Source organism: Mus pahari, chromosome 2 (assembly GCF_900095145.1).
Source record: "Mus pahari chromosome 2, PAHARI_EIJ_v1.1, whole genome shotgun sequence".
Taxonomy (NCBI): domain Eukaryota; kingdom Metazoa; phylum Chordata; class Mammalia; order Rodentia; family Muridae; genus Mus; species Mus pahari.
The window spans coordinates 83,203,854-83,221,983 of record NC_034591.1 but is presented as its reverse complement, the minus strand read 5'-3'; the positions used below and the strand labels follow the sequence as shown (position 1 = coordinate 83,221,983).

Here is an 18,130-nt window from a genome sequence, read left to right as displayed (position 1 = left end):
GAATGCCTATTTTGGCTTCTGCATGACTGGCACAAATCCAGTACACAACATACACGAAGGCAAAAGACCTATACGCGTGAGACAAAAGAAATGAACCTTAGCAATAATATAGTAAACGGACAATTGGAAGAAATCTAAGTAGGAAATGTGATTCTATCTAAAATGTTCTTGTTTGTAACAACTTAGAAAATATTTATCTAAAATCCTGAGTGTGAACTGTCACACCTATAACTAACTACATACTGGCTCTGGGAGAAGCTCAACACACACTAACCCTTCACAGCTGCCAGTCAGTGAGCTTTCTAAGATTTTTATATAAAAAGTTTTATAATAAGAGTTCAAAAGTGTAATAAGCCAGTTACTTTAAGAAAGAATCCCACAATTTTTATCATAAAGCAATGGTTCCAGTTAATATACAGCAAAGTCAACAAGAAAGCTTGTTAAATTATACTAAGTACCCTAAGCAGGTAAGTCTTATAGGGAATTTGGAAATCTGCATTTCCAACAGTCAAGTGCCTGGGTGACATAGCTGCATATCCTGAGACCAAGGCCAGCTCTAGAGAAACAGAACTCTATGGTCTTTAGTTAGTCATGCTGATTTTCCAGAGGTCTCATAAAGATTGCTGATACACACACTCATCCGTAAATACACACATCATTCACAAGGCAAAAGAACTCAGTGTGAGGCAGAAAGAGATTCACATTCTCTAGACCTGGTGCCACTTCTTTTTAAAAATGAAACTGGACACATCCAAAGATAAAATTATTATAATTGAAACTAAATAAATGACAATATTGTATCCTTAGTTTTATTGGACAAAAAAATTTAATCATCCCTTCGGGAAAAACAAAACACCTTTCCCAGAGCAGAGGGAAGGCATGGGAGGAAGGCTGTGGGCTGCTTGGAAAGGAGCTCGTGAGCTTAAGAAGCTCTCCTGACAACTTGGTCGCCTTCCCAGCACCATGCAACATGACTAACTCTTGAGTTCCAAACTGTGTTAATGTACTACTTGTCAAAAATTATACACATGAATAAAACATGCAAATTTATAGAACTTAACATTATCATTTCTAACAGCAGCTAGAAACGCGTTATTTAAGGTTTCTAAGGCCCAAGTAATTAAACCTGAAACCAACATTACAATTTTTAAGTGCATTTTACAGTTCTATATTTTGATATTTACTAAGTCAAAGTAAAATTATGTAAGTATTACATATTTACATATGTAAGGGCTCTTTTTACACTATAAAATACGTTTTCAGCCAGGCATAGTGGCGCACGCCTTTAATCCCAGCACTTGGGAGGCAGAGGCAGCTGACAGCCAGGGCTATACAGAAAAACCCTGTCTCAAAAAAAAAAAAAAAAAAAAAAAAAAAGTTTTCAACCTTTGAATTGATAATATTATTCATTTAGTGAACAAATTATAAATTGTGAGTGAAGCTATAGATCCAAATTTGATTTTGAGAATATTATGGTGTCCATTATATAAGACAGAAGAGACAGATGTTTTCAAAATCAAGTTGTTCTTTTAAATAAATTCTGGCAAAACAAATCTTTGTTACTGTTGTACTTGATGTAAGCGTGCATATCCTCGTCTACTTTGTCCTCCAAACATACCATTCATACTAGTTAAGAACTCTGGTATTTCTGCTAACAAACAACTTACCTTCATCTACTGTGGTCATGTCTTGCTCTAGTTTCAACTTTTGTTGGTTAATTTTTAGCATGGACTCTTCAATAGTTCCTTGGCTTATTAATTTAATAACTAATACTTCTCTAAAAATAAACACATGACACATCCATAGGTCACTGGTGTTATTTAGATAATAACAGTTCAACAAGAATAAGAAGAAAAGTTAATGACTCTGATGGTTTGAATCCATTGTTCCCATTCATCCATATGAATGCTTACTCACCAGGAAGTAACACTATTTGAAAAGATTGGAAGGTCCAGGTGTGGCTTTGTTGGAGGAAGTGGGTCACTAGGGGTAGACTTTGAGCTTTCAAAAGCCCATACCAAACCCAGGGTCTCTCTGCCTATGAACCAGGATGCAACTCTCAACAACTGCTCCAGCATCAAGTCTGCCATGCCTGCTGCCATGCTGACAAAAGCCCCCAATTATATGCTTTCTTTTATTATTTATTCTTTTTTTTTTTTTTTTTTTTTTTTTTTTTTTTTTTTTTTTTTTTTTTTTTTTTTTTTTTTTTTTTTTTTTTTTTTTTTTTTTTTAAGACAAGGTTTCTCTGTATAGTTCTGACTGTCGTAGAATCCATTCTGTAGATCAGGCTGGATTTAACTCATGAGAACCAACCACTTGTCTCTGTCTACCAAGTGCTGGAATTAAAGGTGTGTGCCATCACACTTGGCTAAAGTAAGAGTTGCCTCAGTCATGGTATCACTTCACGGCAATAGAACATTAACTAAGACCCATAAATAACTTTTATTTAATGTACTTGAGATTGGCATTTAGAAGTATTAAAACATTTTAGATATCTATCCTTCCCTACTGATCCAAGAGAAAAATATATATGCTTTGAAATTTATTGATAAAATCTCATTAAAATGGGACTGGAGATAGAGCTTGACGATAGACTATTTGCTAAATAAGCATGTCTGCTTTATTATACTATTTTTCCTGTTTGTAGCCCAAATCTCTATGGAGCCCAGGCTAACCTAGTATTTGTTCTATAGGGTCAGGTGGGTTGGCCTGAATCTTGGAGCAATCTGACGTCTTAGACTTTCAAGTGATGGGATTACAGGCATGAACTATATCACTACTGATAATATACATCTCATGAACTGTAAAACTATTTGGTATGGAGGTGGAAGGTTAATTATTAGAAAATGAATGAGGACACGGTAATTTACATATAGACGGCATCAAGGTTGCTGGTAAAAAGTAGCATCTATACTTTGCCGGAAAAAAAAAAAAAAAAACCTACAGATAAGATAGCCAACACATACATTCCTTAATATTCTATACTAATCAAGCTGGTAGTTGATGAAAACTAAATTTCAACTGACAATACTTACTTAGTCTGACCAACTCTATGGCACCTGTCTTCTGCTTGTTTGTCATTGTATGGATTGCAATCAATGTCATGAAGTATAACAACATTTGCTGAAGTAAGATTTATTCCTAATCCACCAGCTTTAGTTGACAAGAGAAATACAAAGATATCCATATCTGTATTAAACTCATCAATTAGATGAATCCTGTAAGACAAGCGAATTAGGTTCAATTACATTTAAGGATAAATGTGTAGAACTGAAAATAGTCACTTCACATGGAAAGCAAACCTAGGGGCTATACACACATGTTACACCTACTTTTTCCTCTGCTATCAGTGAAGAGCCCCTTAAGTCAATCCAACGATTCTAACCTGATTAATATGTGAAATATATATTAGTATTATTTTTTGTTTTTAGTGCTTCAAATTTAGCTAAATAATTATCCAGTCTAACTTTCTCAGCAATCTGACAGCTATTACCAAAAGAGAGAAGTATACAAAAGGAACGAAGGATTCTATTTTCTTCATTTTTTAAAAAGAAAAACCTATAAGAACTGGTTTTGAGGATTATTTTTTCTTTTTGGAGTGGGGAGGTTTGGGGGATGTCTCACTAAGTAGCCAAGGTTGGCCTCAAATATTAGATCCTCCTGCTGACTGATAACTTTTTTCATTAACCTTTAAAATATGAAAAGTCTGACTTTAAAACAATCTTGATTAAGCAGTAAGATGCCTCAAAACCTTGAATGGTTTTATTATTTTTTATATCCTGATCAGAGTTTTTCCTACCTTCCATTCCTCTCTCCCCCTTCACTCTTCCTCCATTTCTCTTTAGAAAAGGGCAGGCCTCCCATGGTTATCATTAAGCAAACATGGGTTATTGCCCCTTGTATTAAGGCTAGATGAGAAAATCCAATATGAGGAAAAGTGTCCTAGAAGTAGGCAAAAGAGTCAGAGAGAGCCTGAACTCCCACTTTTAGGAGCTCCATAACACCACCAAGCTACTCAACTCTAACATATATACAGACAACCTGGGTCATGCCCACATGGGATCCCTGATTGTGGATTCAATCTCCATGAGTCCCTATGGGCCCAGGTTAGTTGATTCTGAGGTTTTTCTTGTGGTATCCTTGACCCCTCTGGCTTCTATAAGCAATCCTCCCCTCTTCTGAAAGATTCCCTGACCTCTGCCTGATTTCTGGCTGTGGGTCTCTGCATCTGTTTCAATCAGCTGCTAGATGAAGCCTCCCTTGAATAATTTTTACAGGGGAAAAAAATTCAGGACTGGGGATGTGGTTTAGTTCTAGAGTGCTTGCCTACCATGTAAAAAAAACTATGGGTATGATCCCTAACAGCACAAAAATAAAAATAACATAAAATACAAGAGAAAAAATTATTAAAAGCATATAATTTTCATAATTTTTCAGAATACACTTATTGGGGGAAAAATTAAAAGAACAACCCAGCAGTAATAGTTGAATAATTTGAATACTGAATATTTGAAATAGCAGAACCTAACACTTTAAACAAGAATTTTCTACAAAATTCTCCTTATATTTAAAATGCTAACAAATGAATACGCAAAAGATCCTTGGCAGCTAATACCAACCTTTCAGAAATCTGAGTCTTCCCGTCTAACCGGAGGTACCTATGCTGGTGATGCTTTAAGAGAACCTCTAATATATCCAGCATCATGGTAAACTGGCTGAATAATACAACTCTATCACCCTGTGGAAATACACGGATGAATTAGAAACAGGAAAGTGAAATCATTGCCCTTAGCCAAAGTCATGAGGCCTACAAAATAAAGAATGCTTTAAGAGACGTTTGCCAACTCTGCATAAACTTCATGATAAAATTATGTAATGTTCAACTGCTCTTTTTTTTCAAGTAAAAAAAAAAATCAAGTAATGATACCAAGAATACGTTTACTTTTTCTTATATATGAATAGATTTCCTTAACTTCTTAACTTAAGTAGCAGTTTAATTCTGTTTTTAAGTTAAAGAAGTTGATTATTATTACTTCCTTTTCGTATTAAAAAAGGATCATTCATTAAGACCAAGTACATAATCACTACTTGTACTTAAATACTAAAAATTTAAGCTACTTCATAAAAATTGCAGAGTCCTTCGAATGGGTCACCTCTGAAATAATAATTAAAACTTAAAAAATGAACGCAGATGTGATCTAATCTAACTTTTATTATTTTCTTATTAAGTTCTATAAAAAGAAAAATAAACAGAAAAAATTATATGATGCAAATTTAAGACACTAGGTTCTAGAAGAAAGTAGAACATAAACTTTAGAAAGTATAACAAACAATAAACTCAGAGTCATCTTTTCTAATACTTCTGTTTCAGAAGTTCAACCAACAAGGCAGATACAGAGACAGTCATTCTGTTTAATACCTTCTGTTTCAACTCAGACAAGATGCATCCTAAGGCTCGGAATTTCCCAGAATCTAAAATTAAATCCATGTCTAACTGGTAACTATTAATGTGTTGATACTGTTTACAAAGTACATGTAGTTCAAAATCTGTCATAACTTCCATGTCTTCAAAGATCAGGTCGGGGTTAGCCTCACAATGCGTAGGTTCCTTTTTAAAATGAAACATAACAAAACATCATATACAATTTATAATATGAACAGATTAATAAAAGCATTCTACATTTGAAAAAAATGCCCAAATCAGACATTTTAGTAAAACAGATTAAGGATAAGACATGAGTGTTAATTCGGGGTATCATTAAAAGAGGAGGATTTTTTTTTTTTCTTCCCTTCCTTCCTTCCTTTTTTTTAAATTTATTTTTATTTATACGAGTACACTGTAGCTTTCTTCAGACACACCAGAAGAGGCCATCAGATCTCATTACAGATGGTTATGAGCCACCATGCGGTTGCTGAGAATTAAACTCAGGACCTCTGAAAGAGCAGTCAGTGCTCTTAACCTCTGAGCCATCTCTCCAGCACCTAGAAAGGAAGATTCTTCTTCTTCTTTTTTTTTTTTTTTTAAAAAGATTTATTTATTTATTGTAAATACACTGTCTTCAGACACACCAGAAGAGGGTGGTCAGATCTTATTACAAATGGCTGTGAGCCACCATGTGGTTGCTGGGATTTGAACTCAGGACCTTCAGAATAAGCACTCGGTGCTCTTAACCTCTGAGCCATCTCTCCAGGACCCCGAAAGGAAGATTCTTTTTTTTTTTTTTTTTTTTTGGTTTTTCGAGACAGGGTTTCTCTGTGTAGCCCTGGCTGTCCTGGAACTCACTCTGTAGACCAGGCTGGCCTCGAACTCAGAAATCCGCCTGCCTCTGCCTCCCAAGTGCTGGGATTAAAGGCGTGCGCCACCACGCCCGGCTGAAAGGAAGATTCTTAACTCTTCTAGAGATAGTATGTTTAACCACTTACAGATAAGAAACTCCTCTCATTCTACCCAAACATTTCTATGTCTTTTGTTTTTGTTTTTGTTTTTTCGAGAGAGGGTTTCTCTGTGTAGCCCTAGCTGTCCTGGAACTCACTCTGTAGACCAGGTTGGCCTCGAACTCAGAAATCCACCTGTCTCTGCCTCCCTCTGTGCTGGGATTAAAGGCGTGCGCCACCATGCCCGGCTTACCCAAACATTTCTTATTAAGATAGCCATTACTAATGTATAAAAGCACCTTTACCTTATTACATACCTTAGTATGTAAATAACTGTTCCACAATTTGGAATTTAGTTCAAAATGATCCTGGCAAAGAATCTAGGCATTTACAGAATACAAGATAGTATAGGTATGAATGCTAACTAGGAATGATTCAAAGAAACATGTGCAGAGGGTTCATTATAAAAATTCTTTGCATTTTCATGTTTAAATTTTTCTGTAAGTTTAAAATAACAAAAAAAATTTAAAAATTTAAGGGCTGGTGAGATGGCTCAGTGGTTAAGAGCACTGACAACTCTTCTGAAGGTCCCGAGTTCAAATCCCAGCAACTACATGGTGGTTCACAATCATCCATAATGAGATCTGACGCCCTCTTCTGGTGTATCTAAAGACAGCTACAGTATACTTATGTATGATAATAAATAAACTTTTTTTTTAAAAAAAATTGAGACAGCTTGTTGCATTCAACACAGATATGCAATCTACATTTAAAAAAAGATTAAGAAAGAATGGGGCAAAAATAAAGAGTAAGCTGACGAAGAGAAAAATACAACAAAGGAAAAACAAAATGAGAAAATAAATGGGAAAACTGTTCCATTAAGCAGGACAAAAATATGAGGGATCTTTTACTTTGGTTTAGCTTTCTTTTTTAGAACTTTAAAAAATGTGTATTATGAAAGTCTGTGGAATTAGCAAACTCTTCTCATAAAGGGCCATGGTCCAACTGTCAAATAAGTATTTTTGGCTTGGCAGGCAGTACACTGCATTTACCTAGCTCTGCCCCTACAATGAGAATCCCTAAAGGAACAGTACAGATAAAAATGGGTATGCTTATGTTCTAACCAAAAAAAAAGGTAGTAGTTCTTGGCCACAGTTTGCTAATGCCAGGCCTGATTACCTATCCATTCTCTTGTCTATCAAGTTATCTGTGCCTAGAAAATGTACCTCAGGCTAGGGCTATAGCATGGATGGTGGACGGTGAAAGAGTATGGTTAGCATGTGCAAGGCCCACAGTGGTTAGAGATGAACTTTCAGCCTAAGACCATCCGAAGCATTTCCTAGTATTACTAGCTAAGCTCAGTAAGTCTAACTAACGTAAGTCCTTACCTTCAGCATTAGCTGAGACATCTCCTTCAGTTTCTCAGGTGTGTAATACTGGCGGTGTAGTAAAGGGTGATTGGCCATTTTTCTCAATTGCATCATGACATTGCACATCTCTGTGTTTTTTTCTGTGATCCAAAGAGTATATACATTTTTTAAAAATCAAAGTGACAGAGCTATTTACTAAAGTTTATCTCAATTTTTAAGTCTTAAAAATATTTCTTCAAATCCTAACTTAAAGAGAACAGCCCCTAAAATTATGATATGCAAAGATCATTTTTTGCATAAGCTGTGGAAGTCAGACGTTACCCAGGTTGTTGATAGACTTTTTCAATCTGTTGAAAAGGCCCAAGTAGAGTTGCTCCTGCTTCTCTGACATTGCACATAGCTCAATCTGATCCTTCTTGGGAGGCAGAAGCTTAAGAACCTTAGAAAGGAAAATCACTTGATGTGACTTTTCTAAGAAAACAGAATTCTTACGAAAAACTGCAACCAAGAACCTACAGATGAAGCATTACCTCCTCTTTCACTCTCCTGAGGATGAAGGGCTTTATGATTTGCTTCGCGTGTGCTATTCTCTCCTTTTCGTATATACTCTGCTCATCTGCTGGTTTCTAATCAAAATAAAAACCCAACCCTTTAGAAATTATGTCTTTACAATAATTAAGTCATCACAATAATCCCATGTTACAATATGCATAATCTATAGACTCCCACTTCACATAACAAAATATATATTTGACTGTTTGGGCTTTTCTCCTACGGTATGGGTTGAACTCGTGGCCGTGGATATAAATAAAAGGCACGTGCTTTATACTGAGTTACTATCTGGGCCTAGAAAGTCATTTCTGAATTCTGAGCTATAATTTATTTGAAGTTCCATATATATTTTGAGTTTTCGTGGTGCGTTACTATATATTTTACTGAAGTGATAAATCTGAACCAGATTAGTTGGCATTTAGATACGAACATCCAATTCAGTCACTGACTGAATAAATCCCATGGAATAAAAATGTGTGCATATGCTTGTGTTTAAAACAGGAGAGAACAAGAAAAGTGGGAGAGGTGGGGGGAATCCAACTATGTATTTGTAAAAAGGAAAGAAAGTCAATAATTTGATGAAAACCACAGAGAACAGTATCCAGTCAAAGCTGAGGTTTTTAGAGAATTACATAGTAAAGAAATATTTAAGGTACAGGTAACGAGGAGTTAAGAAGGGATGGTGAAGGAATATATAAACACGTATGAAATTATCAAATAATAAATGAATAACAGTAAAACAATAAGGTAGAGAATAGACGATACCTCAAGTCAACCTCGGGCCTGAATGTGTACATACACTGTGTGCATGTGTGCAAATACAAAAGGAAAAGGTGATGGTCATCTTAAAAATATCAGGAATGGGTGTTCTCTCAACTTTTAAGCAAGAGGCTCAAAGAATGAAACAGCTTAGATAAGGTCACATGGCTCAAAGCCTGAGTTCAATCAACTCTCTTTACTCTGAAGAAGGTGGAGCAGTCAAATGGAGCTTCCTGCACAATGCACCTGGCATCTTCATGGGCATCTTCACATGCTCATACTGTCTACTAAAACCTAACTATTTATAATCAGTTTCCTTAGTCATATACCACAATAGAGTCCTGTGCACTGGATCTAAGTCTGAGAGCATACTATTTTCTCTCAGACTGTACATGGTAGAATCCTAGACATAAAGGGATGTCAGAAAGTCACTGGTTTACTATCAGGCTTTGGAGTAAGACCTATAAGCTCTACCTCTTGAAGCCTCTGACTTCCCCCAAACAACGATTATGAAAACAGAAGCTACCTCTGGGTATCTGGAAATCCTAAACCAGAGTTCTAGTACTAGCTTAGAAAGGCCAATCACCTTTTCCAAGATGGAGGACATTTTTAGATTAGGAATTAGGTACAAGTTTTCAGTCTCTGTCCTTAGTTGATAGTATTATACCAGTTTTATTTTGATAATCGCACCATAATTGTACAAGGTATTAAAATTAGTGGAAGGCCAATAAAGGATATATAAGAAAAAAGATAAGAAAAAAAGATGTATTTTAAAAAGGAACATATCCTAAGGTACTATCTATCTATCTATCTATCATCTATCTATCTATCATCTATCTATCTATCTATCTATCTATCTATCTATCTATCTATCTATCTATCTCTGAGCTTTCCACCATTTAAAATTATTACTCAGTTCTTCAGATTACTGAACCTCAAAACTCCTGACTACTGGTCATAGAACTGATCATTATTTTTCTCCATACTATGGCTGATTGATATGTTCACATATAGGGGTACCAAAAACTTAAGCTCTTTTGATAGAGCACGTGCCATGAAAACAACTGTAACAGACAAAAGAGCGAAGAGCCTAGAAAACACCTTCACATCTGGGGAAAACATATATTTATGCTTACCGTTTTAGAAGAAAACATCCTTCGGATTTCACTGGTGCTACTGCTAAACATGTGTGGCATAACAAAATTCAACAATGACATGAGTTCTAGCAGATTATTCTGCACAGGTGTGCCCGTGAGCAATAAACGGTTACGTGCCTGAGAGTGAAGACAAAACTCAGATTAGTTTTCTTCTTTAAGCACCTTTCCCTCCCTGTCTACCTTACTCAGTAAAGGAGACAAGGGGAGACTCAGATTATCGTGATAGAAGAAAAGTTGAGATATTTGATGTCACTTACTATCATCTACTATACTTCAGGCAGAACATGAACCTGCTGGCATGTTTTGAAAGCACTATCATGTATCCTCAAATAACTTCTGTGAGGTGGTAAAAATAAACTAAAAGTTGTTTTTTGTTTTTTGTTTTTTAACATTTTTAAAGAATTACTGAAGAAAATGACAGTGGCCACAGGACCCAAAAAGCAAAAAGTACCTTAAAGGAAAAGCTTGCTCACTCCTGATTTAAAATCATGTGTGTATGTATTAAATTAGGAAAGATAGATTTTATCACAATTATTTACAAAGCACACTCTTACATTAATTGTCATTAGATGTTGGTAGCGGATAGAGCCCATATTCTTCAGCATATGGCCTTCATCAAAAATTGCATAATTCAATTTCAGGCGTCGAAAGAGACTGCGGTCATCAGAGCTGCTGATTGCACAATTATACCTATTACAAAAAAAAAAAAAAAAAAAAAAACTAATTATTTCTGATTATGCCTTTTAGGAGCTTAGAGTTTATTCGGACACAATGTGGTTTTTAAAGCTATTTTTCTTTTAAAAAGTTTATTAAATTTACTTATTGTATGCTATGTAAGTACATGTGTGACACCAAAGGCACAGGTATAGAGGTCATGTTCTTTCCTTCTTCAGGTTATCAGATACAGTGACAATTGCCTTATTCTCTAAGCCATTGCACTGGTTTCTAAACTATTTTTCTTTTAACCTTTCAAATAGCTCTTATAAGAAAGCACAAAACATAGCTCTCAAGCACTGATATACTTTTATTGAATATTTATGCACCTGTAGCCAAATTATACAGTACTAACCAAAAGAAAATCTATATGAAACAGTTCTAGACAACTTTAATACACTTGGGAAGCAGTCAATTTTAGATTAAATAGAAATAATCTAGCACTGATATATACTTTGCCCCACAATTGTTTCTAAGAAGCAGAAAAGAACACAAAGGTAAAACAAAGGATTTGGTCAAGGAATTACTAGGTAAGGGCCAAGAGTTCAAGACTAAATATGGGTCCATTTAATTTAAAAAAAAATTTTTTTTTTGAAAGGGATGGGCTACTGAGATGGTTCAACAGTTAAGTGCATGTCTTCCTCTTGCACAGAGGACCTGGGCATCATTCCTAGCATCCACACTGGCAACCCATAGCTACACCTTACTCCAATTCCAGGAGCTATGATGCCCTCTCCCTGGCCACTGCTCACAATACTATGCCTGTGGTACATATATACATATTTAGACACACATACTCATGAACAAAAAATACCATATATCCTTAAAAAAGGAAAAAGGAAATTTTAGGTAAATTCTTCCAAAATAGACCCTGAAAGAATACAACAGTAATAAAAAATTTAATGAACTATAAAAATATTAAGTTCTCTAACACATACTATATTCAATAATTCCAACTACATAGTGACTATTCAAAAATATATTGAACCTGGGTGTGGTGATAAAAAGAATTAAGAGTTCAAGGATGTACTCAGCTAAATGATTTGGAGAGCAGCCCAACTAAAAGAGACCTGCCCCCTCACAAAAGCTAAAGAAACAAAAAGAATTAGTTTCTTTGTTATCCTTATTCTGCTCTAATTCAGATTTCTTATTGGGAACAGATTTCATTATATTTACTGACAACACTTATAAGTCTTTGGCATAGTATCTCAAATTTTATCTGAAGCTTAAATTAAATGAAAAAAATGTTTACTCCCATTTCTAGTGAGCTAGCAAAACAAAACAAATTCAAGCAAAACCTCTTATACAATAATTTTTTTTTAAAAATTTCACTATCAGGATAAATCACTCGATCACTTGTTTCATAATCCCAGCATAAACTAACCTACACATTACCACCACAAGATATTTTTCTAAGTGTGGTGGCACATGCCTTTAATCTCAGTACTTGGGAGGCAGAGGCAGGCAAGTTTGGTCAGTTTGGTCCAAAGAGAAGTCCAGGTCAGCCAGTACTGCATAATGAAACCCTGCCTTTAAAAATGATGGGGAAAGGATTCAGGAAGAAGAGGACTATATAAATTCTCCCCCACTACTTCCCAAATTTTCTTAATACTCACGTTGTAACAATTACATTGTAATCCTCATACTTATTATGGATGTTGAATCTAATTTGTTTACGCTCTTCTTGAGAACCTAGAATTTAAAAGTGAAGCATACTTTGATTATATTTATCATGTTTAATTATAACTTAATTCTTTTTAATTACTAAATGAAAAGCAAAATGACTTACCATAGTAACAGAGCACATTTAAACTAGGGCACCATAAGTTAACTTCTCTTAACCAGTTATCTACAAAAAACAAAGAGATTAAATGAATCTGCTATTACAGGATTTGTGTTTATTAAGTTAATTTTGCTTTGGAAAAAAAAAAAAAAACACTATGAAAACTACCCCTCGTGATAAAATGAGATGTTCTAAAGGGGCAAAGGTGCAAGGGGCAGAAGACAACCCATTTAAGTGATAATTCTAATTTAGGAAGAGATGGTCTTTATTTTATACTTATATGGACAAAACTCTTTCACACCGACTTGTACATTAATTCATAAAGAATGGATAAATGATTAAGCAAGAATTAAATTGCATACTTTTAAATCCAAAGTTTTAAAGTTGGGCAGACTAGGGCTAGAGAGATGGTGCAGAAGTTAAGAGCATTGGCTACTCTTCCAGAGGTCCTGATTTCAATTCCCAGCAACCACACGGTGGCTTATGACCTTCTATAATGAGATCTGGTGCCCTCTTTTGGCCTGCAGGCATACATACAGACAGAACACTACATATATACTAAATAAAATCTTTTTTTAAAAAATGTTGGGTGGGTTAGCAGTACCAACATTCAGGATCTGAGACAGGAAGATCACCCAAGTCCAAGAATGAAAACATGGATAGACACCACACAGTAAGACACCCTCTCAACCCCTATCCCACCACATTATACCATACTGTTTTCTGTTTCTTTTTATATTTGGCTATATTTTTTTCCCCAGTACAGACCTATGTAACTGAGGCTGACACTAAACTCAACACACATATGAAGATGACTTTGAACCCCTGATCCTCCTGATTCTACCTTCCAAGTATTTAATAGTACAGGTGCATGATGGCACACCCAGATCCTTTGACTCTTAAAAAGTAAGTTATAAGTACTATGAAACCAAAATAAATGACCATCTCAGGTTCTTGGAAAATATTGCCAATGCAAAAGACACAAACATGTACCATTTTCAAAAAAAGAGAAAAATAAGCCAAAAAATTAATAATCATCACCACACATGCACATCAATATAAAACATTCCAAAACACAGAAACAGTTGTCCCCGAATTACAAACCTATGGTGGAGGCTGGAACAACAATCAAATGAGGCCCTTTATTACCCTCTTGAAAGAGGTATGCCAGGAATGCAATGGCTTGAATGGTTTTTCCTAGGCCCTAAAATTAAAAGTTTAAAAGAAAAGACAATATATGAAATTTTAAAATGAATGAAAATAAACAAATACTTGAAAGTGCAAAAGAAAAGGGAATTATTTCTTGGCAGGATTAAATTTTTCCATTTCCTATAATCCACTTTCTATTTCTATGAAGAATTTCTATGAAGCTCAAATGAGTTGAGTAGAATCTGTAAGTGGCTCTGTAAGTTATTTTAATGAGCAGCATCGATGATGAATCTTAACAATTGGTTTATACATGACATACATAATAGTGAAGAATTTCGCATTGCATGGGAAGGGCCTACTTCTTCTTACTTATACAGGCCCAGGACTTAATGTGGCCTAGATGGACTGAGGGCTGTTTCATAAATACAGAAAAACATTACCCAACTCTATTACTCTGCAATTTCACTCCTAAGGATAAGAAGACGTCACACGGCAATCAAAAACAAAACAAAACAAAACAAAATTCTGATATACTAGTAGCAGATGAATCCCAGTAGCATCATGCTGTACTGAATGAGCCAGAAAGAAGAGTATGAACAGCACTGCTCATACTGTGGCCTAAGGTCATCTGCCTCTAGTGATGGCTGTCAGAACTGAGATACAGAGTGAAACTTGGTGGTTCCAATCTGTAATCTCAGCCAACTGGGAGGCTGACCAAGGAATGATCTATGCCAGTTTGGCTACAGAAAGTTGTAGGCTGGCTTGGGGAATAATATAAAATCCTGCTTCAAAACAAAACCAAAGCAAAACACAAAAGACCACTGAACTAGCATTAATAGAGCAAAGTACTGCCAACATTATGAACTGAATGTGTTCTTGTTCTTCCCTCAAAATACATATGCTAACACTCAAAGATACAGTACTTAGCCAACTGGCCATAAGGAAGAGATTCAGGGTAAATGCAATCAGGAAAGTGGTGTCTTAATCTAGTTACACTGATGACCTTTTAAAGAGAGACCATATCCCTTGCTTGCAAGGTAAGAAGAGGCCTCCAGGGTAGGGGGATACCCTGAGGGGGCCTACCCACTCACAGGAGGAGGGAAGGAGGGGAAGGATTATAGAAGGGGAGTGACTGGGAGGGGAGTAATGAGCTAGATGTAAAGTGAATAAATAAATTTTTAAAAAGTAAAAAAAGGAGGAGGAAGAAGAGGAAGAAGAGGAAGAAGAGGAAGAAGAGGAGGAGGAGGAGGAGGAGGAGGAGCCCTCAAAAAGATACCAAGCCTGCTAGCACCTCTAACTTGGACCAGCTGTGGGAAACAAACTTGTGTGGTATAGCCATGGCATTTTTGTTCTGGCAAATTTACAAATTTATGCTTTACAAATAAACAAAAATGACATCACATATTCTTTTTGATATTAATATAATCTTAGAATATAGAAATTAAACTTTTTTTCATGCTAGTTCTGAAAGACTACGCCATCTAGAAAGAATCTGATAGCCTGTGAAAGGCAAGGTTGACAACCAAGCTCAGATCTAATTCCCAGTTCAGTTATACATTGTCACACTGTACATTATTTGTAAGCATTCTGACATGCCACAGACATTAGTTTTATATTGAATAAATAGCACCTTTCTTTTAAGTAAGTATAAAGTGACAGTAGGAATATGCAGAAACAGCATTATTATGATTGTTCATTTTTGTAACTCACTGAATACAACCTTTTCTTTGGTTGACTTGACTTTTTGTGGTAGGGTTTGCATGTAGCCCAGACTGGCCTCAAACCTGAATCTTCTAGCCTTTGTCTCCCAAGTGCTACAGGCAATACAGGCAGCGTTTAACTCATACTCAATAAATACTTTTTACAAGCAGAGTTGAAGAAAGGGTGAGGTCACATCAGACTAACAGTGAAGTTCAAATATGACAATACCTGGAGCAGGGCATGGTGGTGCACGCCTTTAATCCCAGCACTTGGGAGGCAGAGGCAGGCCGATTTCTGAGTTTGAGGCCAGCCTGGTCTACAGAGTGAGTTCCAGGTAAGCCAGGGCTATACAGAGAAACCCTGTCTCAAAAAAACAAAACAAACCTGGACTAATGGCTGCAACAAGCTTCATGAGCTTAGCCTAAAGTATATGTAATTTGGAGGAAAAATTAACTCAAACATTGAAACGATTTTGCTGATACTTTTGTAATGTTTACACTGATATATAATCATAACCAGAAAGACAAACTTCTTTCAGTTGTCGAGGACTCAGGCTAAAACTAAAGCAATAAACATAAAGAAAGGTAAAAGAAAGGGTGAGCTTCTGTAACGGGTTCAGTGAAACCACAATGTTCCATGATGTGGCTCAGTCGCAGGATGCTTGCCTAGCATGCTTTGGTAACTGCACAAGAAAACCAGCCAACCAAAGAACAACAAAAAAACACAAAAAAGCAAAACACCAGTAAGGGAAAATGCCTGAATGTCTTAAATGGCAATATATCTTTTTATGTCATGTTGAATTACAAATTCTATTAATGGTAAACACTTACCATTTCATCTGCCAAAATGCCATTAAGTCCATGTTTATGCACCAATGCCAGCCAATTCAATCCAACCTTCTGATAGGGCTTGAGTGACAAACTGATGAAGAAACAATAAATATCACAGATTTATATTTGTTTTATTAATTTTCTATTCTATTTTATGACATTTGGATTATAATGAACATACATACAAAAAAAAAATCCAAAAATATCCTAGATGAGCCTTACCTTTTAACCTGACTCTTACAAGCTATGTACATTTTTAAAAAGTAAATCCAAAACACAATCTATAATAATTTTTAAAATCTCATAAATATTTACTCAATGTTTGTCATTTACTACTTTTGGCAGTACAAATTACATAAAACACTTTTATATTGGGTCATATCAAAATTTTTATTGAATTCTATAAATGATCAGATTAAATATGATAATGTATTATTAAAGTGATATTTAGTCTAGAAAAATAGATTATATTGACTAGACTTTTAGCACATTAAAGAAATTACAAGTTTTAGAACTAAACCCACAAACATAATTTGTTCTTCTTCCAGGTTGCTTAATAATGGCTTTGTTTAGTTCTAGAGTAATGTATGTCTGCATATGCATATATTTACATATATAAATTTGCTAAGCATTAATGAATACCAAAGTAATATACAAGCTTTTTCTAACTTTTTAACTTAGAGATGCATAAACAAATTAATCCTAGGAACAACTTTGTTTATATTAGAGTTATAATGGATTAATACATTTTTCTAAATGTTTTAGATGGTTAAAATTCTTAGCAATGATTTTAATGAAAATCTATATAAAGAATGCATGTTGTCTTTCATATATCTTTACTAACCTTATTAACCTTTTAAGAATGCCATAAAGTAGCTATTGTCATTTTGTTTTTCCGATGAATATGAGACCCTGGGGCTGTAAAACTACAAAATATCAAGTCTCAGGTCTTAATTTGTGAAGTTATTCTAAATCCAAAGCTTATTTTCATACTCAGGAAGACAGCACTCACCATATATCAATGTGGAAGCCTGTAACATTCTCCAGCTTTTACTATGCCTCCTTAGTTCCCTCTACATACATTAGTCTGTACACAGAAAAGAAGTCTGGACATAAGCTGTATGTAGCATGTAAGTGACTATGGGGTTAAATTCTGAAACCAAACCATCTTTATCCAGTGAGGTGGGGTTGGAAAGTCCTCCACCTTAAACAAGAGTCTATGTTTCATTCAGTCTTACACAAAAATGTTTCTCACTAAAAGTAACAATACAGGGAAGAAAAACATTGTCCGCATTTTTAAAGTCATCAAAGTATGTGCCCTCCTTACAAAAAGACAGAATACTATTTACCAATGTAATTTCTATGCTCCTACAAAGGCAATGATGTACGGATGCAGCACCATTGCCTCCAGAAACGTGAAAACTTTCCCAAGGCCCTCATATTCAATCAGACCCATTCTAAAGGCCACCTTTAAAAAAATATGTATTTTTTATGTGTACACAGGTGCTTTCCTGTATGTATGTCTTTGCGCCAAATGTATTCCTCATATCTATATTGACCAGAATTCAAGTTATAGGTGATGAGGAGCTGCTCAATATGCTAGAAACTGAACACAGGTTTTCTGCAAAAGCAGCACATGCTCTTAAGGGCTGAACTATTTCCCTTCCCCAAAATAGCAAAACTCTAAAAGCTTCTGCTGCTCTAGCCCATGGACAAGTCAAAACCTATGTCTCTATTACT

The 18,130-nt window shown here is 35.4% G+C and overlaps 1 protein-coding gene across 3 annotated transcripts in view; it reads right to left on the bottom strand.

The window, feature by feature from the left end:
- Positions 1–18,130, bottom strand: part of Smarcad1 (SWI/SNF-related, matrix-associated actin-dependent regulator of chromatin, subfamily a, containing DEAD/H box 1) — a 60,742-nt gene that overhangs the window by 2,139 nt on the left and 40,473 nt on the right. For all 3 annotated transcript variants that reach the window (XM_029534906.1, XM_021190210.2, XM_029534907.1), the window contains exons 11-23: positions 16,391–16,481; positions 13,815–13,914; positions 12,717–12,776; positions 12,544–12,619; positions 10,768–10,903; positions 10,193–10,330; positions 8,276–8,371; positions 8,067–8,184; positions 7,764–7,885; positions 5,420–5,608; positions 4,620–4,738; positions 3,036–3,218; positions 1,668–1,777 (exon numbers count right to left, since the gene is read on the bottom strand). In XM_029534906.1, the coding sequence (XP_029390766.1) occupies positions 1,668–1,777; positions 3,036–3,218; positions 4,620–4,738; positions 5,420–5,608; positions 7,764–7,885; positions 8,067–8,184; positions 8,276–8,371; positions 10,193–10,330; positions 10,768–10,903; positions 12,544–12,619; positions 12,717–12,776; positions 13,815–13,914; positions 16,391–16,481 (1,538 nt within the window). The remainder of the gene's footprint in view (positions 1–1,667; positions 1,778–3,035; positions 3,219–4,619; positions 4,739–5,419; positions 5,609–7,763; positions 7,886–8,066; positions 8,185–8,275; positions 8,372–10,192; positions 10,331–10,767; positions 10,904–12,543; positions 12,620–12,716; positions 12,777–13,814; positions 13,915–16,390; positions 16,482–18,130) is intronic.